The sequence below is a fragment of the Mixophyes fleayi genome, chromosome 10 (assembly GCF_038048845.1).
Source record: "Mixophyes fleayi isolate aMixFle1 chromosome 10, aMixFle1.hap1, whole genome shotgun sequence".
Taxonomy (NCBI): Eukaryota; Metazoa; Chordata; class Amphibia; order Anura; family Limnodynastidae; genus Mixophyes; species Mixophyes fleayi.
The window spans coordinates 98,351,162-98,378,814 of NC_134411.1; the positions used below are offsets into that span (position 1 = coordinate 98,351,162).

The following is a 27,653-nucleotide window of genomic DNA, read 5'->3' on the forward strand; positions in this document are numbered from 1 at the left end:
TGACGTCACGGACCCGGGCCCACCTGACCTGTCAAGCTGAGTCACGTGATCCACCTCCTGCACGCCGCCATTTTGAAAACGCTGGAGAGGAGAGAGTGAGTTTTGCTGCGGTTTTTTGTTATTTTATTGGAGGGTGTTTTCTGTGTCCTTATAGTGGGTGGGGGCGGCCGTGTACCCCTCTCTTCTGGTGGTGTTTGTGGTTTTGGGGAGATAGGTGAGTGAGAGGGGTCTGAGGGGAGGGGATGGTGCTGGTAACAGGCCGTGTATAGAGCCTCCTGTGTGTGTGGCCTGGCCCCCCTCCTCCTCCTCCCTGCTGTCACGTTGCTGTAGCCAGGGCTCTGTCTCTGGACCAGGGGTAGGCAACCTGCGGCTCTCCGGGTGTTTGTGAAACTACAAATCCCAGCATGCCTTGCCAACTATCTGCTGGTTATCTACTGGCAAAGCATGCTGGGACTTGTAGTTAAAAAAAACCCCCACCTGGAGAGCCGCAGGTTGCCTACCCCTGCTCTGGACCAAAACAAAGGCGGCTGCCTGTCGTGCCATCAGGTACTGAGGCTGTAGTGTCAGTGTTATGGCTTCACAGGCACTCAGCCCAGCTGTGACTACAAGCCCCAGCATGCCCTGGCAGGCACAGCCTGGCACTTGTAGTTTCACAGCGATTAGAAGTTCTGTATATATGGCTGCAGCTTGTCCTTTTATTATTTGAGTAAGAGAAGCCTCTGGCAGGCTGTTCTGGGACTTGTAGTTCCACCACAGTTTGCTAAGATAGGTACATACTACTACAATGCCCCTGTGTGGTTTATGCATGGATGTGGTTAAGCTGGAGTCAGAAATAAGAAAAGCCTCTGACAGGGCCTGCTAAAATTTGTAGTTCCAGCACAGGTTGGGTAAACCAGCTACATACAGATACTGTTCCAATGTGTGGAATTTTGTATAGAATAGATGTTAAAGCTGGTCTCATAAATAAGGGGACTTTGTGACTGACAGTGCATGCTGGGACTTGTAGTTCCACCACAGGTTGCCAAACCAGGTACACACGATTACTGTTCCAATGTGTAGAATTACGTATAGATGTTAAAGCTGGTCTCATAAATAAGGGAAGCCTCTGACTGGCAGTGCATGCTGGGACTTGTAGTTCTGCCACAGGTTGCTGAACTTGATGCATACTGGTACTGCGTCCCTGTGTTTTTTTTCTACATGGATGTGATCAAACAGGTTTTATACATAAGAGAAGCGTCCGTTTGCAAATCATGCTGGGACATGTAGTTTTACTTAAGCCTTGTAATACTAGTACTGTTCCCCTGTGTTTATATATGTATAAATGTGGTTAAGGAGAGTGCATATAAATAAAACTTGTGGTTCACACTTTTTGCACAGGTAAAATCTAAACCAAGTACCAGCGACCATTGAAACGTAACATTTTGTACTTGAGTCCTGCTATGATTCAAATGATTAGGACCCCCCCCCCCCCCCCCCCCCCCCCCGTCCACTGTCTTCTCCCCTAACCTGTTCTAATTGATACATTTGTATTCAATTCTTTCTTTTTAATTCAGGAATACCTCACTTTAGACTTTGGTTATTACAAATTATACTGGAATTTTACAGCGCTGTAAAAACCTGACCAAACGTCCCAAAGCCAAACTGTTCGGATGAAAGCCAGAGCATCGGCAACCCTACTTTTCTCCAACACGTTAATCTGCAGCACTAATAATCCTGCTTGCCTTCAGGTTTAGCTCTACAGATTCCTGTCCTGCTAATAATAATCCTAGAAAGCAGTGCTGAGGAACACTAGTCTGTAAGGGCATCATTGCGTTACTTAATATTTTCAGTGTTTCTTATTTAGTTGACACGGTCTACGTAAGAAAACCATACAATGGAATTACATAGCTGGGTACTAGGAATAGACTCAGTTCAGAGATGGACAAGCTGAAGCTCCAGTTATAGCTCTTGGGTAGAGGTGCCAAATTGACCATTTTGAACTGGACATGTACAACTTTGCATGTTTTATGCAAACATGTACTGCAGTAGTGTTGGCTTCATGTTCTCTACCTTTAATATGCAGATTTGTACCATGCATCTGGACCCATTGCAGTGCTCTCCAGCAGATTATGTATTTTGTGTGTGTCTGGGTCTACATGCCTGTCCAGACAAACCTGTGTCTTGGTAGTGTATTAGCAGTATTGTTGTTTGCATGCATTTCTCTTGTCATGAATCAATGACTCACTCTACTGATACTTATCAGCATTTAAATGTCAGTAGTTTGTAGATATACGGGTTGGTTGCAATACATAAAGTTAAACAGGATTATGTAATATATTGAGCCAAGGAAGGGTTTCACTAATGCTACCTGGCTTATTGGCTTTTCCAGCCTGTTGCCCTATAATTCAGGGTAATCTTCTGTTGGTTTTCATTCTTTTCTAGAAAACTTCTTAGACAAGAGTGAAAATATAATTTGCATCTCATATGGAAGAACTAAGTTGGTTTATAAACTCTCTGGGGCATATTCAATTGTTTACTTTTTCCGCAGCGGAAAAATTGTTAGCGTTATTACGGTAATAAGCTGGATTTCAGCTCCTTGAGCCGTGAGCTGAAATCCAGCGTGAAAAGTACCGTAATAACGGTATTTACGCGCACTATTACCGTAATGACGGTAATAGTGCGCGGGGCACGTTACTTTAGACTGTAACGCCAACAATTGAATATGCCCTAAATATGAACTATATGACAGTGATATTTGTTGTATAGACTAGGGATAGGTTTTTCGGTGGGGAGTTGGAGTCAGATTTGCAAATTTATCAACATCCCAAGAATTATTAATTTGTCCCACATTACTTCCATTTTGCACATAAAATGTTTTCTGTGTATCTGACATGGATAAAGTCTGTCTTGCAGTTCATACCTGAATTTCTCTAGTGGTGAAACTGTGTAGTATGTTAAATTCAGGTTGAAATGACTCCCACAAACCAAATCCTGAAAATATATATTGGAATCTACCCACAATAATAACACACTAAATTTGCCCAGTGTGTTTAGATGATTAAAGGTTTCAAAGGCATAAAACATGTCTGGTCTCCTATTTACTATTTATACAGTACATAGCTGTTATAAGTATAAGTATAGGTATGAGGCTCTGTAGCTAAAATCCAAATGTTGCATAATGTATCTTTTAAACGTTATGCACATGCATGTAAGCATTTGTTTAGCCTGTCTGCAGCTGTCCGTTCCAGTATATGGTAAGTTTTTACTGTTGCTTTAGTTTTATTGTCTGTAATAATGATAGTGGCATATGCAGCAAGACATTACTTGTAGGGAGTTGTCATGAATCACCTAGGAAGATGCATTGGACCCATCATAGCCATTTTGTTGGTAATCATCCATTGCACATTGGGGTTGGGTCCAATTTAAGGGGCATTTTTTTTTTTTTTTTTGCTGCTGGGGTATTAATGTGTTCAAATTGTTGCTTCTTCTCACGTGGTTTTATGTAGCCATTTTATTTTAAGTAAATAACTGTGAAGGGCAACAGCTGTGTTTTACATTTTAGGTCTCGTGCACATGTTCCTTTCTTCCCATTCAAAGCCTATTAAGTTAACAATGGTAGTTGAAAAATATTATAAGCGGATAATACTGTATATCGCTGTGCTTCAATTTCAACATCTCCAGAGGAATTCACTTTGGAAGAGGGAGACAAATCAGAAGCTGCAGTTGCCTTATTGTGAGGTAATGCACCTTTTAAAAAAACAAACAAAATAAAAACCTGATTTGTTAGTTTGTAAATAAGTTCTAAACATTAAGATGTAAGATGAAATCTGCTGCGACAACTCGTTGACACTGATGTGCCTTTTAGCTGTTAATGCCAGAAAACTGTGTAAACAAAAGGGTGAATGGTTTCTTGTGGGCTTGTCCCCATGATTGCATTCTAAAGTTAGCGCTGTATGTAAAATTTGAGACCGTGGCACAACTTATATCTGGTGCACTGATGGGCGCTAGCAGTACAACACATCAAAGGCACATGGGAGATGCTTAAAAAATACCCTCCTCTTGTGACTCCCTTTTACTCCACTGTGAATGACGATTCTCTGGAACACCCATCCTAAAAGATGGAGGGCCACTGCAAAAACCAGGCCCAACTTGGAGTGGCCACATACAGGACACTGTGTCGTCCCTGCTTTCTGCTTCAGCTCCGATACAACGGTCATCTCTGGGACTTGTTGGATGTCCGCAGTCATAATGAAGGAAGCAGAAGGCTAAGCCAAAAGAGGCCTCTGCTTACTGTCTTTTCCAAATATGGCGCTCCTTTGTGAGAGCCGGTTTTTACAGGGACCTCTGCAGCTTGAAGTGTGGTGGACCTAGAGGAGGAACTATAGTTGATGGGGGGGGGGGGGGGTTACTCTTTAATTTTTTTTTTAATAAAAAGGTAGAATTATCCTTAAAGGGGCTTTACATGCCATCTGTCTATTGGCCAGTGGCTGCATGTTTCTTACATGTTCTCTGTACACCTGCACCTTATCCCTGAGACTTCTGGTATAATATGTACGTACAATACCCATCATTGTGGTTTTAAGCTTATGGAGAATTGCTCAGAGCACAGATATAAAGATTAAATATGTTAAATAGTGTTATTAATGGGTTTTCATGTAGGCCTGGTATGTAAACATACGGAGATGCAAGATTAAACGTTACAGGATATACTGTGTACATGGCCTTTCCTCTAACATTCCTTGTTCATTGTTTCGTCCATCCTTGAAAGGTCCTTATGAGGGGAAATCTTAACTCTCAAACGCTCTTAAAGGGGAACTCCAGACATAAATTTGCAGACTTCAGCAACTTTTGAATCTCTGGCACGCAAAACTATTAAAGCTGGGGTTTCCAAAACCGTTAATGTCTGACAGATGACCCTACAGTCGGAGAAGGACAGGCCGCAGAGAGCGTACGATCTATGACAAAACGATTTTTCATCTGCAATTACCATTAGGTAATGATGACGTATACACTATAATATTAGCAACTTGTCTCCATATGAGAGCAATGCTGGGAGTGATCCGCTTGTTGTTGTTCAGATTGTTAACAGGCAAGCCCTGAAATCTAGTCAGAAGATGTCCACTATTATCTCTGAGTGCGGTCAGAAGATGACGGTACAAACTGACCCTTGTGTGTTCTGAAAGTGATCCAAATACCAAACTGGGGGATTTGTGGCCAAATTGGAATGTGATTCTGTTGCTTGCCACTTAAGTATAGTATTGCAGCATATATACTCTGCTTAACACTCTCCTAGAGACAATACCTAAGCAAATAGGCTGACAGTTCTATTTGCAAAAATAAATTTGCTTTAACTTAAGTATACGTGAGCTTTAAAAACCAGAACAGCCCTTGGCGGTCCTGTTGAAGCATGATATATGATATCATGAGTACAGAAATGCCCGTTGTAGCATGCATGGAATCTGCATCCATTTATGTATTCCTCTCTTTGCTTTTGCTTGGGAGCAGCTGAAAATAGTATGGTCTCCCTCCTCCCGCCCTCTTCTGGTTTTTTCTCTCTCTTGCAATCTCTGTGGAAACACACTGTAGATGGTTTTAAACAGCTGCAGTGGCTTCAAGATTTGACAGTTTCTGTAATGTTGCAAACCACGTGGCATAGGATGTGGTATACACAAATTCTTTGTTTCATCTTCTCCAGTTTTAGAAACTTGAACACCACTTCTGCCTATACTGATTCCTAGATATCGTTGTCTGAAAATAGTTTTTACTGAGCCCGAAGTTTGTGCAGTGAAATCTAATTATTGGCAAGCTCTCAGTTAGAGATCATGTTTTTTTTTTTTTAAAGTTGAGATATGTAAGAAGTATATTTATACAATGTGCACTAATGAATCAGTTTCCTGGAAGTTTGTATAACTTTGCAAAGCAGTCAAAATGTATGCACTGGTCAGATGAGGCAATATTAACAAATTGGACAGTGTACAACTTTGGAGGGAGTTAGTTACCCATTTAGGTGTAGATATGTTTTTGGGTTTTTTTACATTTTCATGTGCTTTTTTGTTTTAAATAAGAGATACATAAAATGTCTTATTGTCTCGCTTGAATGTGAATCTACACACCTATGAGGACTTTGTTTAGAAGTAGAATAGTTGGTATTTACCATTTTTCAGTCTGCTTTTAATGATTCCTAATTCGGCACAGTATCATGAACTACCATGGCAACCACAGTCACATTGCACATGATAAAGTAAGCAGAGAGGATTTGGAACGTTCATCTGAGCTCTGCCTGCTATATGTAAAATCCTCCTCTTCTTTTCCTCCCCTTCTACTTTCACATGACATGCTAAGAGTCTTTGTAACTGGTTGGCATTTTTTTTTTTTTTTGCAACCTCCAGAGATATTTTGAAAAGGAGACAATGATTGGCCGGAGGAAGCTAAAGAGGATGCATGCTTAAAAGGTAGTTAACTTGTAATTTATGAAAAAGAAACAAACAAATAACCTCCTAATAATGATTGCTGCATTAAGTTGTTTTCCTGTATATATGTGAGCTGGAGATTAGTGGACATAGGGCAGCCCAGTAGTTAGCATTGCTGAGTCAATGAGGGAGATTGAATTGCCATCTATGTGGCACACGAACGTCGCTGGCAGTTATGGTAGGAGTCTCTGCTCACTTTCTGCAAGGAAAAATTAACGTAGATTTGTCTCTCTGCCGCAAGGTGTTTTGCGTATGTTATGGAGACACCTCGTGTCTAATTGAATCTCCCCCCCCATGACTTAGGGAGAACATAGAGACACAGGCTGCTGGTTGAAATCTGTGTCTGTGTGGGATTCTTCTGGGTGCTCTGGTTACCTCCCACACTCCAAAAACATACTGGTTAGTTAATTGGCTGCTGACAAAAAGTGTGTATGTGTTTGTGTAGAAGAAAAAATTCTGCACCCTGGCATTAATTTTGAGTGTTTAACATGCGATCTTAAAGAATATGAAGCATTCCCTAAAAATGTTACACACATGCTCTCTGAGAAACGTTTGTTTTGCGACAATTTCGGCTTTCAGTAGCGATAAAGCTCTGTACAATACAGTAAAGTTCTATGCGGAAGTTTCTTAAGTATGTAATTTTGTAAATTTGCTTTTTGTACATCATTTTGTAACTCTTGTTTGTCGGTCATATTGTCATTTGTTTTGTTGTATGTTTCAACCCCCTATGTATAGTGTGGCGGAAATCAAGTGGATTTTGCCTTTGAGCTACTAGCCAAGATACATATTTAGTAAGAGTGTAGAGGCAACACAAAGAATTAACTCTTTAGTAGCATGGATTGCTTAGACTTGAAATGTTTTGTATACATTTAAATATCTATATTCAAAGTCTGAAATGTTGTCATTTTTATCTGAACATGTCGTATACCAGTGTTTGTATTTTTGTATCAAGTAGAAGGGCTCGGGTACACAGGTGCGTGGAGAACGGATACAAACTCAATATGCCTGTGTTACATTATGAAACAAACTTGCTATGAAACTAGAGTAATCCATCGTCTTGTATCGATGTGCATAAACAGTGTTTGCATAGGACACTAGAATGGCTGAGCTTTTGGTCATGCAAACTAACTAGGTAAAAACTTATCCGTGTCCTTTAGTGCACGAGTTAAAGCTTTGTGTGAGGTTTGTTTCCATGAAGTTTCTCTGTTGATATGAACCAGAAGTCTTGTGGTCTAGGGCTGATTTTGGTGTATACATGTCGCCCAACTTTTGCAGCAAAGGCAAGTTCAAATCCTGGTGTGTCTCATTATGCTAGCCACACACTAACTAAATTAAATGGTTGTCCTGAACTATTAAAATACCCTCTGATTACTGCAGCAGGTTTGTGTGTTCCATTGGTGGAGATAACACGTGGGGAGTCCAATCCCTTTTGGTCCCAAACACTGAATGACATTGCACAGGAAGGGGCATGCTTAAGAATTATGCAAAACGAGTCATCCTAAAACAGGTCACTGGCTCAGTCTTTAATTTTGTGGTCAATGTACTGTACAGTTATCAGCTTGTTGGAATCAACGTTTTTATGATCATGCATGCTGTATAATCTTCCCAGAACTCACTGTACATGCTATTGTTATTAAGTGATTGCAACTGACTAAAATAGAGGATTTTAAACATAATTGAGATTCTGCATCACCATATAACGTTTCCTGACAATCTTTGCAAAGTAGATCAATTGTGAAAAGTTTTCAATGAGTGGAGCACAACACGTTATATCTCCAGTGCCCATAGCTGCAGTAGTTGTTTATGCAGTGTAGTTGTCCAGTAGCAGGGAAGGTTACAAGAGCTGCTTTTGCCTGTAATAAGTGGAGTTAGTTCGCCTTTTAAGGAATTGACATTGCAGCGTAGGCGATAAGCAGTATAGGTTTGACCTCCAGCAAACCTCACATACCACAGTATTGTCAGCGGTTATGTCTGTGGACTTGTTATAGCAGTAAAAAGAGGAACAAGGCATCTCCTCATTTCTTAATGTACATCTATTGCATTTAATATCTGCTCTGGTGGATTTTTGCCTCTGTCCTTATTAAATTATATATTGAGCACCAATAATTTACCCTTGAACTGTTTGCCACCCCCCAAAAACACTACAATTTGAGTATTATGCAGGTTTGCTTTCCCACCAATATTTAAGTAATATCTTGAGACAACCACAATGGTGATAAGTGATATTTTGTATCGGACCTATTTTAATGTATTTGAGGTGTGTTGGGGTGACTGGGAAAAACATCTTAATATTTAACTCTACCCAAGCACATTGTATATTTCTTTGGGACAAATAAGGCTTTCTTTTGGTGGCACATTGGAATAAATATATTTTTCATTTAATGTACAGAGAAACATGGCAAAGTTCTCAAAGTCCAAACCCCTTCATATATGCTCAAATCTTCAGTTATCCAGTGTTACTGAGTAGAGAGAGTAGTGTGCACTTTTATACTTTTTAAATAATAATAAAAAAAAAAGAAGCAAAAAAACCCAAAATATTGTAAATATTGGGCAGTGCTTGGGATGTATGTGAACCATCTGACAGGTTGGCAGGCCCTCGTACCCACAGGACTCCTGGCTTTTCTGCCTAAATAAAGAAATCCTCCACCTAAAGGTAACATTATACTTTTAGGTGGAGTTCCTCAAAGTAAGATAAAATATCAGATCTGCTAACTTTCTGTACGTTGTTCCCCCAATCCCGCTGGATCACAGACATGGGCAACATATTTTCTCTCCAGCTTGATTGTTGCCAGGTAGGTTTTCAGAGCATGGTCTTCTGCAAAAGCAAACTGTATTCACTGTATCTACTGTGTTTATAAAGAGAAGATGCCAAGTGTGTTTGTGTTCTTGTCATTTGTTGTTGCTGGTGATCTCCTCTCTCATAAGAGGTATTGTCATTATTTTACAGTTTATTTTATTTGTTTTGTGACCATATGATGTGTTGGCCTATTGCCAAATTTTTTTACCATCTCCTTGAAAAACTTTATTGACTGATTCTCAGCGACCTGTATCCTACAAATGACCTTTTTTCTCTTCCCTCTGCGTGATTTAATTAAGTCAATCATTTGAGAAGAGAAATGTCATCACAAATGGTTTAATGTCCGACCTGAACAAAGCAAATTACAGTAAAATTAAGTGTTTATAGATTGCTTTTGCCCAATACGGAGAGTGAGTAGTGGTATATGCATACATGGACTCCCAAAGCTTTGTACACTGCTCTCAACATGAAAATATATATGTTAGTCAGTTGGTCAGTTTTGCTGCTTCTGACCTTAACCACTATTGGCCGAGGACAAAGTACTTGGATTGATTCTTGGATTGGTTCAAATAATATAACTATTTAAAGAGCGAAGGAAAAAAAATACTTCTGCGGTTTGCCCATACACACTCTACAATAACTAATCTATAACTCCGTAATCGTTATGCATATTTAGGTGCACTAAGCAAACTTAACCATGATTGCCAAACCATTGACACTTTGGAGATTGAAAGCTAGTCTCTGTCTTGCCAGTCCATAGTCTTTTGACTCTCGGATCCTCATAACATCTGGGTACTTGTAAAAGCTGGATGGGCTTACTATACCATCTTGCTAAACCATGCTTTTTCGCTTATTTTACAGGCTTTCAACAACTAGTCATCATTAACTACACCTACTGGTGTCACTTGGCCAAACCATTCACTCGGCAACATCAACTGACCACCAGTGTGGTGTCTCCAGTTGTAGGAGTATAATCTCGGCCACCAAACGGCTTCTTCACCACACCTGGAGCCGCTAGGCAGGGCAGGGAACAGTAGGATCCTATTTAGTTCTTACAAAACATTGTACAGTTTATATCGGTTACTAGTCCTCCTTTTATACATTTCTTGTCTTTTGCTCAACCAAGTGTTAGTTGGGCTAGATCAAAGGTTCTCTCTCAAACCTGTTCAGCAACATTATATGGTGGTGTTTGCACTGTACCTTGTAACACGTTCTGATTCTTTTTCCATATTTTCATAGTGTTCTGCATAGCATTCTCTCTGTCCATCTCTGTACTACTTCTTGGAACTTTGTTTAACACTGATTATTTCCTCTCTGAAAATAGTAAAGATCTAGATCTTGAATAGGATGCTGTGGGGTTTTTACAGTTATGTAACGAGAAGGAGACATACTCTAGTCTAGTAGACTCATCAACTGTCTCTTCCCATTCCAACCGTTCTACAACACCGGTAGCTACACAGAAATGTCAATCCTCAATTGCTGCGTCGTTATTGGCTGATAATGCTGCTGCCTAGCCATAGCCACGCCCTCTTTTCCTGCCATTGGCTGCAATTTTTACTCCCCAAATCTCTTAGATTGTAAGCTCAATTATGCAGAATCATCTTAACCTTCTGTCTTCATTTAATTGTAATTTGGTTGTATCATGATCATCTCAAAGTACAGTGCAGCATGATATATCGGCACTTTGTAAATAAAGGATAATAGTTGTGGTGAATGTGCACAGTATGTACAGATATGTCGTTTAACAACTACATTTTGTAGTGCTGTTTTGGTCATCTCTAGTTGACATTTTAAATCTGTTCTTTTCTATAACTTAGGTGGGATGGAAAATAAGAAAAGCGTTGGGATACAAAGGCCAAAAATAGAAGAAGGTGCGGAAAACTTGATTCCTGAGGCCAAGCTCCCCCCGATGCACACAGCAGAGGTGAAACAAAAATGTAACGACCCTCTGATCAATGTGATACAGAAACTCTCAGCAATGGTGAATAGAGATGAATCCAGCAAAAGTACTGACAAGGTAAAACGTTCATACCCAGAGGATGCTCCTAGTGTCCTACCGTCGTGTAAGGCGCCTGGGCCGGTCAACTTCTGCCCCAAGAAGATCAAGGAAGAAGCGCCAGACATCCACATGACAACAGACAGTCCTACACCGAGCAATAAGAAAGTAATGTTCTATCAGTGTAGTCTTTGCAAGTTCATCTCTCCTTCTTTTGAGACCCTCACGGTCCACGTAAAAAATCATGGGCAGCATAACGAAATCATCCTCATGTGCTCAGATTGCCACTTGACTTTTAAAAACCACGGTGACCTGGAAGCGCACATTAAAACGCACTGTGAAAACGAGGTCAGTGCTCCTTCACAACTGAAGGACCAGCCCCTGGAAGACAAACCGCTATCTCCATGTCCAGATTTCCCTGAGCCGGTGCGAAAAAAGTGGTACGCCTATGAATCTTACGGACTGTACCGGTGCCTGATCTGTAGATATACATGTGGCCAGCAGCGAATGTTAAAAACTCATGCCTGGAAACATGCAGGGGAGGTTGACTGTACATACCCCATATTTGAAGAAGAGAATGAGAGTGCTGGTTTACCTGATTCTACTGTTGCCCATACACCACAGGGAAGCGAATCGGTGCTGTCAGAAAATATTGACGTTAAGGAACATGTACAAATACCTGTTAGTGACCCAGTTCAGGAGCACGGTTCTGTGCCAATGGATGTACAGATAAAAAGGACTGAAATTCTCGATCCAACGCCCGCTCCGAATCTCACGACAGAAGTAATTGTTGTCGAGGATGTTTTATCGGATACCGAACAAGATAGCTTACTTAGAGAGAGTCTACTGTCCTCTGCGCAGAAAATAATTAGCTGTAGCCAAAATACAAAGGGCCACGTGAATGTGATTGTGGAACGTTTGCCTGGTGCTGAAGAATCTGGTTCGCAGAAAACTTTCCTGATTGATACTGAAGTGGGCGTTAAAAAGAAAATCCCTCACAACTCTGAGCCTGCGGAATCAGTGGAAGCTTTTCATGCGGATAGAAGCGCAGTGGAGAGCGAAGAGATTATAATTGGATGGAGTAACACTGGGAAGAACAGCACAGACTTTCAAGGATCCAATGAGAATTCTCCTCAGGTTCGGAGGAGGACAAACTCTGAGTGTTTGAGGTTGCACTCCTTGGCTGCCGAGGCACTAGTCACCATGCCTATCCGAGTTGTAGAATGTCCCAAAACCAGTCTGAGGGTCATCCATGATAATAATTCTATCGATCCAGACACTGGGCAGCCAGGTGGTGACACATCCAACGTGACTTGTCCCAAGGTCGAGTCTATGGTTACTGAGGAACTTGACCAGAAGGAAGCACCAGAGAAAAGTGAACTTATGGAGACTCCTATGAAAATGGGCATCAGCATGTCTTTACTTAAAGTTATCGAGAAGTTAAGAGAGCGAACTGATCAGAATGCTACGGATGATGACATTCTGAAAGAGTTACAGGACAACGCCCAGAGCGAGTGTACCAGTGACCTCGGCTCCAGCACAAACCTTGTGGAATATCTGCCCGATGTAGAACGGCCCTACAGATGCCGACTGTGCCATTACACCAGTGACAATAAAGGTTACATAAAGCAGCACTTGCGTGTTCATCGTCAGAGACAGCCTTACCAGTGTCCTATTTGTGAGCACATTGCGGACAATAGCGGTGATTTGGAGAACCACATGATAAACCATTGCAAGACGATGAAGTATGAATGCAGACATTGCAATCAATCCTTCTATTACAAGGTATAAATTAACGTGTGTGTCCGGTTTCATCAAATCTCTGCCTCTTTTTTACGATACTTTAATCTATGCTATTTATAGAGGAGTAGGTGGTCTCTAGACTCTATTTATTTTGTTCTCTGGTCACATTAAGGGACAACCACATAACCGCTTCCAGTACATAAAGATTTATGTCCAGTTCAAAGATAACCCATATAGTAAAGTTTCAGGGACAGTTGCCTCATCACTCCCTGATTTGATATCTTATAAAATATTCAAACGCTCAAACAATATATCGCCTCTGTTTTGTCAGGAAATCGCCCCTGACCTCCTTTACCTGTCACAAACCGCACTCTTGGAAGCTTACTGTAAGGGGACACTCAGGATTCCAGCAATTCAATCTCGCACTCGGCTCTCTCCCAAACACAGGTACCCGCTTCCACAATTCTCACACACTTAGGTTCTGCCTCCGTCCTACATATAAGGCCCGTACAATGCCTATGATTTAATTACCTAGTTGCGCACACCTTGTGCTCTGGTAGCTAAAAGAGTTGCCACTTCCCACACTGGTATTTAAAGGGTTAACACAGCCAAGCAATCCATCTCTTCTAAACAGGCAGTGAATTCGTTTCGAGCAATAAGGACAGCACTTATGAAATTTTCAATGATTTATAGTTTATAAAAACAACTAAGATGACATACATAGAAAAACATGTAAAATAAAGGATAAAATTCAGAGTATAAACTTACATACGAGTTCTATAATCTGCGCCAAGAGAAATTGGCTTGGAGGATGGACAGCTTAGAAATGTTGATTTCATAAAAGACTGACAATTTGTCCCTTCACACACAGACTTTTTAAGCAAATTGAAAAGGGACGGCATTTGGGGGGGGTGGCGGATGGCAGTGTATATGCAAATGTGGGGTATGACATGTCCCCTGGGTGTTAACTATGGTTTGCTCAAAAATATATCTTAAGTTTTGAGCTTTCTTAACTTTTCTCAGATATATCCCAGAGACATAACTCCCCCTTCAATAAACTGATCATAACCTCCCACACATTTAAATGCTAAATATGATGGAATTACAACAATTTCAGATCTCTTTCCAAAAGACACGTGACCACGTCTGTTCCTGTATAGTTGGTATCTTATGCTTCGGAACCCTTGTGCGGTTTCTGCCCGAGTACAGAGTGGCACACTGATTCCCCAAAATATGAAGGCATTTTCTCTGAAGTTAATATTTCTATATTTTGTATTGGACTAAACAGTTCCTTTATCGCATAGCTTTCCCTCATTTACACCTCACACCTAGGGGTACTTTGTTTTGTACAATGCTTTATTAGACCATCTCCTCTAAATAGGAAATACAGGATCAAAGACAGTGCATCATCAAATTATTATCTCCTTTTCAAAATCTCTCTGGACGTTGCTTAACATATGACTTGCAGTTACACATCGCTCACAGCATGTTATTGTGCAGACATCTCAGAGATGTTCCAAAGCACCTCTTCTCACTACATAATCATCTATTTATATAGCGCAACTAATTCCACAGCGCTGTACAGAGAACTTGCTCACATCAGTCCCTGGCCCATTGGAGCTTATGTTGTAAATTTCCTAACATACACACAGACCGAGACAGACTAAGGTCAATTTAATAGCAGACAATTAACCTACCAGTATGTTTTTGAAGTGTGGGAGAAAACTGGAACACCCGGAGGAAACCCACGCAAACATGAGGAGAACATACAAACTCCACACAAATAAGGCCATTGTCGGGAATTGAACTCAGTGCTAACCACTAAGCCACCGTGCTGCCCAGTGCATGGCTGTGGTCTGTTTATCTTAGGTTCCTTCCTGACAATGTCTCCTCAACTTTTTTTTAAAGACGGGGAGGGGAAGAAAAACCTAAAAATTTTATTTGAGGGAAAATCATGTTCATTTCTATTTATCAATTTGATATTTTATTTGGGGTCCTGACATTTAATATTTTGTTTAGGCCCTTATCCTATCATAAAGCTTTACTCTGAGGAAGATTAATTGTACACCAGCATTTACTTATCCGGGTATAACACCTTTGTTACAGCAACCAACTCTTTCTCATAAAGCTGGCTGATCTTTTAATGTTGCTTTTCAGCATTAACGACGCTAGACTGAGGAGACAATTTGCATGTGGCCCTAGTAACCCCCATGTTCAGTGTCCTAGCACTGATTGATACGTTCAACACTATTGCAGTTAATCAGACTCCATCAGTGGTACAATGCTGGTTTGGCATTCAAATTTCCTGTCTGTAGTTGTAAATGGCAACAGTGTTTTCTGTTCTGTTACAACATGAATAGAACAAAGAGCTTTAATGGGGATCCAACACTTGCTGCAAATATAGAAGAGTTATAGCTAGGTAAATAACTGAGATTTCTGTGTGCAGCACAAGTCACATGAGACAACGCCAGTGTGCAATTACCATGTATGAATAGGCCATTACTATTTAGGTTTTCTGAAAATTTTAGATATTCCTTTATAGTGGACAGTACGGTGTTGTATTTGCTTTCAGTATATACATTTCAGGAAAATCTGTGGCCACGGAAATGCTTGGCTTTTGATTACTTATTAAAATATTACACTTGTGAAAAGTGTTAAAACAAAAATGTCATTTTATTTCCTCAATGCTAGTCAATTATAAGACAAATATTTATTTCTATTTTAGAATTGTTGCATCTTTAGTGAGCATTTTTAATATTGTTATTAGCAAATTGAGCCTTTCTGACATTCAAAGTAAAATAATAGAATTAATTGCATAATTACATCAAAAATATTTTTGGTCCTATGAAAGTTTATTTACTGGTGCAACTGAATTTAAGTTAATGTTTCTCCTGCAGATTGCGTGAATGAGGACAGTCTGCATGATACCTGTGTGAATGATCCTCAAATATTGATCATAACGTTCCATAGGTCTCCTCTGTAAAATTTCGGTAATATCGAGACCAAATGAGTCTGCCTATTAATTGCTCTTTGCCAAACAATCAATTTTGGATTGTGCCTCATCGCCAGTTTAATATCTTACAGAATCAGTTAAGGAATCATGAACGGGAACATCGAAATCTTGTAGATGCCGCGTCTAGGACTGACGAGGATGCGCAGGTCTGTACAGAGGATGTGGAAGAGAAATATTCCCCAGAAGGTATCGTTTATAGTGTTGTTGTTGAAATCTGCTCCAGGGTCATTCCATGATATGTGATCCAATGCAAATTACCATATTCTGCTACTTGTATGACCTTCTAGTTCTAGGGGAGGGTCTTAAACAAAAACTAGATCTTCTATTTCCTTTTAATTTTTGTATTATCAGAGTTTGAAAGTGTTAAAATCTGCAAGTTTCGTCCTTTGCGAATATGCAAAACCTAATTTTGCTTGGATTTTAACAGCCTTTAATTTAATATACCACATATCAGATTAGAGGAAGTTAACATTTCAAACAAAAACATCACTTACAATTTATTTTTTTATTTTTTTAAAAAAGTGTTTATTCTTTGAGGTTTTAAGATGGCCCATACCAAATTTAAAAGTTTGGATCTCAATGGGATCTTTATATTTGTAGTAATTTTGCAACATTCGAAAATGGCCATAAAGTCAAATTATTGAACTAAAAATGTTCTATAGCTAAATAAAGACTGATAGAAAATGGGATTCCTTATTTAATGTAGATGAGTAGATGTAACTGTGTTAGATTGCCCACATCCTCATAGATTATACCATGCTGTCACAAAGGTTGTTATTTTTCCCTAGTTATATCTGGTCATTGCTGACTGTTTATGGTGGATTTTTGTGGGGCGAGAGGGGAGGCTACGTATCTATGTGCAGGACCTAAAACTACATAGTGCTACTGTCTGTGGATTTCATATTTCACCCATGTTAGTGAGGGAAATAGCATTTTAAATGATGGTTCAGCTTAAGTACGTTATGTAAGCGGTGTTTGATCATAGGTATAGGGCTGGTTGAATGCTGCTATCATTCTATGGTTTCAAGAGCAAATTAGACAGACAAGATATCCAAGCGGTGCGGTTATCTCACTACAGCTACGTACTGATGGGTCATTGTACAGCTGCCAAAGGTTTGATGCTTGGTATTGTTTAGTGACAGTAGCCTGGTATGTTCTCTAATAGTGATCAGTGGATCTCTGAGGATCAGTTTGTTTCAGTCAAGGGCCTGGAAACAGATGGACTTCCATGTTATAAATTGCATTTATCCTCACCTAAGAGAAACTTTGTTTTCCTGCTTTTTATGTGCACTGTTTTTAAAATATTCAATTCTGTTATCCTGATTTAGGGCTCTGATGTTTTAGAATCTCTTTTACAAGCAGGAAGGGTCGGGATGTGCTGACCACATTACTGCCTCTCATAAAGCACACGTTGACCTAGGGCAGGGTTTCCCAAACCCAGTCCTCAGGGCTCCCCAACAGTGCAGGTTTTCTGGATCACATGTGACATAATTAGGACCACCTGTGGATCTGTTACATTGTATCACTCAGTAATGACTACACCTGTGCTCCAGCAAGGAGATATGGAAAACATGCACTGTTGGGGAGCCCTGAGGACTGGGTTTGGGAAACCCTGACCTAGGGGATATTGATTCCTATGGTCTCAACGCTTGCTGATAACATTTCATAAAGAGTTGACTATAGCAATTGTTGCTATGTAACAGAGAGACCACAGTACTGAATGATCCCTATGTTACTATGTTATCAAAGCATTCTGATTGTACTGCATCTAACACTGATTGATTAAGAAACATTGTCACTGAGCTCCTAGTGTAAGTAGTTATTGACTTGAGGACTTTTTTGCTTCGTTTTGAGATGCAACAATCCTAGAGGTTTCAAATGTTTGCAACTTTTTCCCATAAGCGTTACTGCAGACTATTGCATTGCTTTTATATTATATTGTAAAAAAAAAAAAAAGTACTGCGAGATACACTCTCACGGTTTAGTTTAACATTTCTACAGTGCTAAATATCAGTGTTTGTTATTTTTTCATCATTGCATAATACCTGAGGGTTTGTTTTTTTGTAAGGTGGTAAATCGAGCATCTCAAAGTTGTATCGATGCGACGTTTGCAGTTACACCAGTTCCACTTATGTTGGGGTTCGAAATCACAGAAGGATTCATACTTCTGATAAACCATATAGGTATGTAAATATCCTTTTATTAAATGTATATATTATAATTTTGTATTTGTCTGTAATCTGTAGATTATAAGCATCCTTGCTCATTAATAATTAAGCATGTTTTACCCATAAAGAGGTGCTAATTGTGCACTGAATTTTCACACAACTAGGGTGCAATTTTTGCATCTATATTTGCAAATTTTTTCCTTCTCTGTTTAACGGAAGGAGGTGTGGTTTAATTTCTAAACTGTCACATGGCCTATAAAAACACACCCTCCTTTGGTGTGGGTTTTTTTTTTTTTTAAATCATAGGAGCACATTTTGGAGGTGGTGCCAGGTGATGGGGACAGTACAACGTCCTGTCATGTGCAGTTGAAAGATTACATATGTAGGGTGAGTTGGGGAGGATTATAAATGTACAGTGGGTTAGGATGGTGTTTTGTAGATTTTGAGTTTTATCCTGAATGGTAGACACAGTGTAGGGACTGACAATAGGATATGAGACTAGCGAGGGGGAAGGGAAGGTCTGCGCACTGACATTAGAGAATGCTTATTGTAATAAGAGTGAGCCAGGATCTTGGTGAGTAGTGGAGGGAAAAAAGAACTTATTTCCTGAGTAAAGTAGGTGTGACGCAGGAGTAGCTGACATGGTGAACGCACTAGATTGCTGTCATTTCTGTTTTTGTACATGTAATACTTTAAGTAGCGATGGGCCATTAAAACTGAAGTGGCAGCTAGAGCACATCTTACACGGGATTAAAGGAGTTGGTAGATAAATGACTTCATAATAGGGGAAGTTGGAGGATTTCACCAAAACGTGTGTAGATGGAGAAAGGTGGGGGGGGGGGGGGCCTGGGACATGGTTTTGGTGCACCCGAAGTGTCAGAGTAGAATAGATAATTATGGAAGACACTAAGGGCTAGATTTGCTAAGCTGCGGGTTTGAACAAGTGGAGATGTTGCCTATAGCAACCAATCAGATTCTAGCTTTCATTTATTTAGTACTTTCTACAAAATGACAGCTAGAATCTGATTGGTTTCCATACGCAACATCCCCACTTTTTCAACCCGCAGCTTAGTAAATCTAGCCCTAAATCTACAGTTGAAAAAGGTAGGTGGGAAAACCAGGAAAGGGCAAAGTCTGGGAGGGTTAAGAAGACAGGAGACTGAAAGATCCAGGAATATTAATGAGAATTAAACTTATAATTGTGGCAATGAGCGAGACCATTAAATTAAAGCAGTTTCAGTGTTGAGGGGGGGGGGGAGTGGGGGATCCAGATTGCAGGTGGTCATTAATTGCAGCTGCGGAATAGACACTGACCTGCTGGAACGTTGTCTGTTCCCATATTCTCAATAGTAGGACCACTGAAACTAATACAAGTTGCTTTATGTAAAAACTTTGTTTTGCTTTTAGACCAAGGGGCTATCGCAGCAGTTTGTGTTATCTCCTCGTGTTTGTCTAGATTGTGGGAGGAAAAGCACTGAAACACAGAGGTTAATTGGCTCTTGACTGAGTGTGCACTGCTGTGTGCATGTCTGTGCTTTATCTAGGGAAAGTAAACTACACTGGCGGAGAAACCAACGTAAATTATTTGATGGTACAGAACTGAATAGTATGTTATAAGAAGGATAACGTGTAACATGGACAGAAATTGAGAGTATATTGTATCTGTTTGCCAGACATCTGATGATAGCTCTGTTACTTATAGTAACATATACACTATATTAGGTTTAATGATCCTTTCCCTGGCACAAGATTGTCTCTGGTGATATTGTGTTACTGTTGTACTACTGGTAACCGGAGAACCCTGACACTTTCCATTCCCACATTACAGATGTGTCCATTTCATTGTTTGGGAGCGTGTCGGTAGCTTACACTTGGCTGCACAGCAGACGTAAACAAAGCATCCAATGTCTCAGATATTGTCAATGTATGGTAACTTCTACAAGTATCCAAACACTATTAATAACCTGGACATGTCAGCTTGTATTTTATAATTGGTGGTGTTTAAGGTTAGGCAAGTGGAGAGAATCTGAACACAGGTGTTTGGAGGCAGCAAAGGTATTGGGGTTACTGAAAGTAACGTTAAGTCACCAGGTATAACAGAGGGTTTATCTGAAGTGGTGGTGATGAAACCTGCAGAGGTCTCTGGTGTGTGATCTATATCCAGGAGAGCTGGAAATGACAATAGCACTGAGATAAGGGTTAAAATATGGGCTTCAGAGTAGGCAGCATGTGCAAGTCAGAAAGGAACTAGCTCAGTGTCAGTCAGTAGTTGGGTCTAGAATTTTGCCGTCCTATCTCTCTCGATAATCGATGAAGAATTTATTCCGCTTGCAAGATGTCTCTTTGTATTTAGTCGCTCTTCTCTTGTGCTTTGGCAGGTGTTCTCTTTGTGGCTATGTCTGCAGTCACCCACCCTCTTTAAAATCCCACATGTGGAAGCACGCCAGCGACCAGAACTACAATTATGAGCAAGTGAATAAGGCAATCAACGAGGCAATGTCTCAGAGCACTCGGTATGTTCAATAACAATGTATAGGAAAAGCTGTAGTCGTTTGTAATGAAAACAAGGAAAACTTTGTATAGAACTGACCTGTCCTGTAACCACTAACACTGTCTGTGCGTGACTTTACCTACTGTCTGATATGCTAAACAGAAGTTTCCTATCCTACTGTGCAGGCTATGACCAAACATAGAGGTGTGGTCCTGCCGCCCTCACTCCTTTGTTTTTTGGCCGCCTTAAACTGGTGATGTCCCCAGTGATGGAACGATCCCTATAAACTGCATTGTGAGAGGATTATCACACATGAGTAAGATTAACAGGAGAATCTTTAGGGATTATGGGGCAGTGGTCACAGCAACTGTTTGTAATCAAGACAAACTTTGGTTATACTTTATAATAACCTCACAGAAACTACTTAAGAAAAATTACTTTGAATGTATAATAGTATTCATTAACGGTCTACAAATCATTATCTCCTTTTCAAAATCTCTCTGGACGTTGCTCAACATATGACTTGCAGTTACACATCGCTCACAGCATGTTATTGTGCAGACACCTCAGAGATGTTCCAAAGCACCTCTTCTCACTACATCATCATATATTTATATTGCGCAACTAATTCCGCAGCGCTGTACAGAGAACTCATTCACATCAGCCCATTGGAGCTTACAATCCAAGTCCTGTAACATACACAGACTAGGGTCAATTTAATAGCAGCCAATTAACCTATCGGTATGTTTATTTTATTTTTTTTGGGTGTGGGAGGAAACCCACGCAAACACGGGAAGAACGTACAAACTCCACACAGATAAGGCCATGGTTTGGAATCAAACTCATGACCGCAGTGCTGTGAGGTAGAAGTGCTAACCACTAAGCCACCATGCTACATCTTATGACTGTGGTTGCCATGGTAATCCACGATACTGTGCAAAATTATAATTTATTAATGGCAAACTGAAGAAACTAACCAAGGAAAATGGTAAATACCAGCATTCTTCTGATAGCCTGCCACATAACCAAACCACACACAACCTTCGTTTTCTTGGGATTGCTTCTTTAAAATGGTTCTCCACAATATGTTATTTACTATGCGGGGCAGCTATTTTAAAAATAAACAATGTGCAAACTGTTATGGTCCTTGTCCTCTCCTGTGTCCCGGCTACTGTTATTACTGTGGTCAGCCCACACAGTAGCTAGACAGAAATCAGACTCTCCAGTGACGTGTCCTGGCATCCTAACGCAGTCTGACGCTGCCACAAATAGCATGCCAGCAGGAGAGCTTGTACTGCCTGTTGCAGTTTATATTACCTAATTATTGCCATCTAATCTAATATTGCTATCACTGCTGGACACAATGAGCAAGGAGCTTGGGGGACACTTTAGATTAAAATATATGATTCCAGTCTATGTACATTAAACCATTGGAGTGGGAGGAAGACGAACAGAGTAACCTGACAGTAACGTTTTTCAGTATTGTTTTGCCTTTTGTTGCAATGTTTTTGTTTTTTTAATTTCAGGGTGCAGCAAGAGCCCCAGAAGAAGCCGCTAGAAGATCTGGATACAAAATTGGACAGTGACGCGGTTAGTTCAACAAGTCATTCTGCAGCAGAAGTAACAAGTTACACAGAAAACCAGAAGGTCAATCCACAGCCAAATGCCTTGTGTAACGCAGAGAAACTGCACAGCCAGATTAGGCCGGCGACAGAACTGTGCGTCCTGCTCTTTTGCTGCTGCATCTGCGGGTTCGAGTCTACCAGCAAAGAACTTCTTATGGAGCACATGAAAGCACATGAAGGAGAAATTATTAACATCATATTGAACAAGTCTGAATCCACGTCCTGAATACGGCCCTCTGCACCCCAGACCTGTCTTCTTGTGGAGTCTATAAATTATATATTTTTTTTTTTCTAGAAAAAGGCACCACTGCACGTATTGGGGAGATCATTATAAGCGCGTCCTTTACTCATTTCACAAGCCGGATACTTTTGGCGTAACTTTCCCTTGTAGAGTTTGCGCTTTTCATTACTTTGGACAAGTTATGAGAAGTTGTCATTTTTTTGGGTTTTGATGACGGGACAAAAAAATAACTTTTTTTTTTTTTTTTTTTGCTTTCTTTACTTTGTGTAGTAGTTATATTACTTTGTATGCTGTTTTTATTCCCCTGTTATTTGAATTGTAACATTCTGGGAGCATATTTAGCAACAGAAAATATTTAAACCTATGGCACTGATATTATTATTATTATTTTTACCCAGCTATGGATTTATTATATACATCATGTCATATTTTCTAATATTGAGTTAAAACTTAAGTACTCTAACAAAGCTTTTTCAAAAGGAAAAGTAATATTTGAGATGAAAATGCAAGTTAAGAATGTGTGAACAGTGATTTATATGTAAGGAATGATTCCCATTGAGCATAGATTGTAAAGAATGTTACAACATTGAAGCACAGTTTAGATCTCTCTCGTCTCGTACCAACAGGAAGCCGCCTAGGTAATATACGTTTAATAAGTAAGAAGTCTACTGGCAACAAGTTACCTGGTTTATTACAACCAAAGATCTTTAATCAAACGTGATCGTAGCCAGTTGGTGAAATTACATAAGAAACTCTGTTTTTATATGCGGTGTAACTCCCAGAGACTGATATTTTAAGCGTACAACAGTGGAGGCAGCCATTTTTATTGCCTGGACCAATGTTCATGGGCCTTTCAATTCGTTAGGTGCCTATGACCTCACTGAGACCGTTCACAGGTATACTTTTTAGGGGCAGAAGACCTTGTATGTCATTAGTTCCTTGTGAATTGATAAACTGTGTTTTGGATATTGGTACGATTTAATAGCTGCAGTCAGATACACTTACAGCAGTCTAAATTCCATCTTATTGGTTACTGCAGGGTATAGTAAATTGTTGCCGTTTGTACTGTGGTGTTATCTTACATCAATAGGCTGTGGGTCTTCTTTTCTATTGCATAAATATAGTTCCACCTTGCACGTGACGTTAAGGATAGAGCACTGTGTGAAAGACAAGCAGTATTTGGATGTGAAGTTAGTATGACGGCTTGTTTGGTGCGTTCTTGTTAAGATAATTATTCTCTTAAGCTATTTGAGCACTGTTGTTTTTCTCTTCCAAAGAGCAGTGTGGTATAAAGTGTTTTTTGTTTTTTTGTTTTTTTTTTGCTTTTTTTTTTTTGGTGTTTGTAGTAATCTGCAGATATTTTTTTGTTTTTGTTCAAAACTATAGTTCATTGAGCTGCAATATTGAATTGGTTTAATTAGCTTTGTATCATGCTTGTATTCATAGCTGCTTTGTATATTTTCACACCATGTAATAATAATTTGAAGAATATTTTCAGTGTATATGATATTCTTTGTATTGGACTCTTTTGTTGGCAGCCGTGTGCAGACCACTTTTGAATTTTATACCAATTACCTATTTCGGAATGCCCCAATATTGAGAAAACTAATAGGAACAAGTTATAGTGGTCACTTAAACTGCCTATCGGGAAGATAACATTTTGTTTCTCTTAACCTCTTAAATATACAGAAACGCTTTTAATATTGATGTACTAACTAGCGTAGGCTTGGCTAACCTGTGGCACTCCAGGTGTTGTGAAACTACAAGCCCCAGCATGCTTTGCCAATATATAGCAGCTTATTGCTGGAAGGGTATGCTGGGACTTGTAGTTTCACAACACCTCGAGTGTCACAGGTTAGCCAAGCCTGTACTAGCGTCTCGCCAAAAACACACAAGACTATATATTTTGTTATATTTCATATTTTTTTTCTCTTTTTACTTTGTGACCTTGTCAGTTTTCACAGCATAATGTGTCTTACGTTTCTAGTAATGTTATATAGTGGTGTAGTCACTGACTAGAAACCTATATGGGCAACATCCTTACAAGTAAGGGGGCAGCACAACAAAACAGGAAGTAAAATTATGCGTTTTTCCTAATAACATAATGGCAGCGTTCAATTCCATTTAATTTTGTGCATCAGATTTTAACAAGAATATATTTGATATTTGTACTCTGATAGTTTAAATACTTTGCAGTTTGAAAAATGATTTTGTTAGCAACGGACAGTCCGTCATTCACAACTTATAGCATGTTTTTCTTTTGTTATTTTAAGATATCTATTTTTGTAGCGTTATGCAAGGTGTGCAGTTTTTCTACGTATTTATTAAGTATTTATATGAAATTTCACAAGATAATCGGTGGTGAAACTTGATGCATATTCTCAGTGGTGCTAATGCCAAGTCAGTAGATCTTGACATTTATTTCTGGGCGTCTGGAACAAGAAACGCTTTAATATTCCACACGGTCGGTTGGGAGTATTGCCTGGTATTCCCATTTTGGTGGCTTTTACAATTATTCAGATGGTGCCCTGAAAAATTGCAGGAAGTGTCAGTAGTCCATTGACTAATACAGACTTGATACAGTTGTAGGTTGTTGGAGCAGATGTGCAATATCTTAAAGTTTAATTTTAAGTGTAGCTGTTGGCTAGACACGGTGGAAGCCAAACCTTTGTCATCTAAACCGATATAAGTAGGAATAAAAGCTTATCCATTCACTAAGAAAGTGCCTTGTACCTCAGCGATATCACAGCTTCCTACAAGCGTATGTTCTTGTCTGTCATTGTGACATTCATCATCATTAAACGGTCAATTGCAGAGATCTTATGACAAGATATTTAAAGCGTGCCCACATGGCGGAGGCTGGGATTGGCCAATGTTCGTGAGAATCCACTCTATCAATTTGCTAGGAAGCAGTGACATCACTGAGGACTTTGAGCCACACAGAGGGAGCCAATATTGGGTGCAGTCTGTCAATAGTATTGGTTGGTATGGCTGCTCCACTGTATGTAGACAACGTACACGGGTTTCAAAAATGTATTTGGAGTGTCCACGCTTGTTAGTATTCATTTACTTCTGTTATTAGTTCTCATAATTGGTCAATATGACGCTGCAATTTTTATATTCATCTAATGTTGGTGCTTATGTGTTTTTTTCTCCGTGTTTTTTTTTCCGTGCTTCCACACGACACACTTGGTGTAAGTAATGTATTTAATGCTGATATAAATTATCAGCATAGCTTCTGGCACCTAAGAGTATATACGGTTTTCTAATGATGTAAAATTAAGAAATGACGCTTTTGAAGCACACAATCTTCCTGTTCTCAGAGAGACCTATTGGAAACGCAAATGATTTAATTACATTTTTAATCTGCAATATAAAATATTACAGGCTTAATATAGCAACAATTATGATGCTTCGATTTAAGGTCATATAAATGTTATTCAGTTTGTTGAAATAAGGAGGGTTTTTTCTAATGGTCCCATATCAGGTTCTTGTATAAACCCAAAATCTGGAATGTAAGATGGCATTTGCTGTTGTCCAGTATGTTATATAGGTTCATGCCAGTCATGTACAGTTGGAGGTCTGCCACATTGCCCAGACAGATTGTGTTTGGTTCTCCTGCCACCCACTGAAAGCAGAATCCTTGTTGCGTGTTTCTAGGTTGGTCACGCTTGAGAAGGCTTAGTCGTGCATGGCAGGAGGCTGACGTTAACATTTATTAGTGTGTCAATGACGGATAGCAATATCTCGCTCATATATAGCATGCTCGTGGCCAATGACGTGTATGGCATTAAAGTTTATGATCAGGAATTCCTAAAGATCTGGCATCTTACTAGTTATTGTAACGCAGAATTGTGTAACCTCCCTGACCCGTTCTCAGAATGTAACAATAATTTCTGTAATCTGTCCTCAAGTAATCACCAATAACTCTCATCTTGGCGTGGTCTCTGTGTGAATGCATGCGCAAGCACTATAGACCCAGTAAGATACATTAAACAGCTCATGCAGGTCTTAAGTGCGCACAGTGGAAGCCACTGCTTTGGAGCTGCGTTATGTCATCTAGTGATGCCGTTGGATCTTGATGGATTGTTTCATTCGCAATCTCCTGGTTCAGCCAACAAAATGACTGCGTCCACTCTACATAAGTGTGCCTCTCTGACATCAATAATGATTCTTGCCCTGGGCTATAACTTATCAGTGTGTCATTTTATTTTGTCTTGTATCTTTAAAATAATTGGTAATGACTGAATAGGTATATGTGTCGCTGTGCAGAATAGGAGAGAATATTTCCCTTTTGATATTTGTTCCAGGAAAAGAATGGGTAAATTGTAGTCTGCGGTTATAAAAGGCTCTTGAAACCAATTCTCTGTTCTTGGTAAACTCTTAAAGCAACAAAAACTTTTTTGCTGGGGGGGGGGGGGGGGGATGTATTTTATGATATACTGTTATGCTTCATTGTAAGCAACTTAGGTTGTAGCAAACTCACAAGCCAACTTGTCACTATTTCCAGTACAACCAACCACTGTCACCGATTAAAACACTTATCAATTTGCTGAATGGAAAATTCCTTTTTTGGTTTTTTTCCCTCCCTCTGCAGCGTCAAGTTGACACAATATGGTGCTCCACCTAATTTCAATGTAGTTTTTGTTTTTGGTTTTTTTAGGGTTCACTTACATTTCTAGTGGATTATGTAACACTAACTAAAAATGTAGATTTTTTTTTTTCTTTTAAAAGCCAAAGTTCTCTGCTTTCAAAACTGACATTTACAGAGTGTGTAATCGCTTCTCATGTTTTGATATTGTATCTTATATCCCGAAACTCTGCATGCCTTAAAATGTAGGATTGTGCTCTACATGGGACAGATTCTGTACGAGAGGCAAGGCTGCGTATCTTTAGTATTTCAACTACCTTTTAAGAATACTGTAAAATGTTAGAATAATTTATTTTGCTTTACAAAAGTTTGTGAAATATCGACTTTCATACTGTATTTTGGTAATAAACACATTTTAATTATTTCTGTGTGAATATTTTCTCAGAGCAAATTGTCTTGTGTTCTTTCCCCTAATACTTTACTACACACAGTTCTGGAACAACTGTTTAAGAGGGGGAAAAAAAAAGTTTGGACTACTT

The 27,653-nt window shown here is 39.6% G+C and overlaps 1 protein-coding gene and 1 long non-coding RNA gene across 2 annotated transcripts in view; one reads left to right on the forward strand and one right to left on the reverse strand.

The window, feature by feature from the left end:
- The window catches only part of LOC142104526 (uncharacterized), a 283,957-nt gene extending 283,592 nt beyond the window's left edge, over window positions 1-365 (reverse strand). Inside the window, exon 1 of the long non-coding RNA XR_012679582.1 lies at window positions 29-365. This is a non-coding gene — a long non-coding RNA (uncharacterized LOC142104526). The remainder of the gene's footprint in view (window positions 1-28) is intronic.
- Window positions 50-27,536, forward strand: ZNF507 (zinc finger protein 507). The gene is made up of 6 exons (XM_075189247.1): window positions 50-95; window positions 11,064-13,027; window positions 16,070-16,184; window positions 18,067-18,181; window positions 20,545-20,679; window positions 22,184-27,536. Exons 2-6 carry the CDS (start codon window positions 11,069-11,071, stop codon window positions 22,506-22,508), a joined length of 2,649 nt encoding a protein of 882 aa, XP_075045348.1. The 5' UTR covers window positions 50-95; window positions 11,064-11,068; the 3' UTR covers window positions 22,509-27,536.
- The last annotated feature ends 117 nt before the right edge of the window (window positions 27,537-27,653 follow it).

What these genes read in the sequence shown, in the direction of transcription:
- ZNF507 (XM_075189247.1), top strand. Translation starts at nt 11,069, where the DNA reads ATGGAAAATAAGAAAAGCGTTGGGATACAAAGGCCAAAAATAGAAGAA. An exon ending in ATCAATCCTTCTATTACAAG is followed by an intron (nt 13,028 to 16,069) that starts GTATAAATTAAC and finishes AATATCTTACAG; the next exon opens with AATCAGTTAAGGAATCATGA. An exon ending in ACTTCTGATAAACCATATAG is followed by an intron (nt 18,182 to 20,544) that starts GTATGTAAATAT and finishes GTGCTTTGGCAG; the next exon opens with GTGTTCTCTTTGTGGCTATG.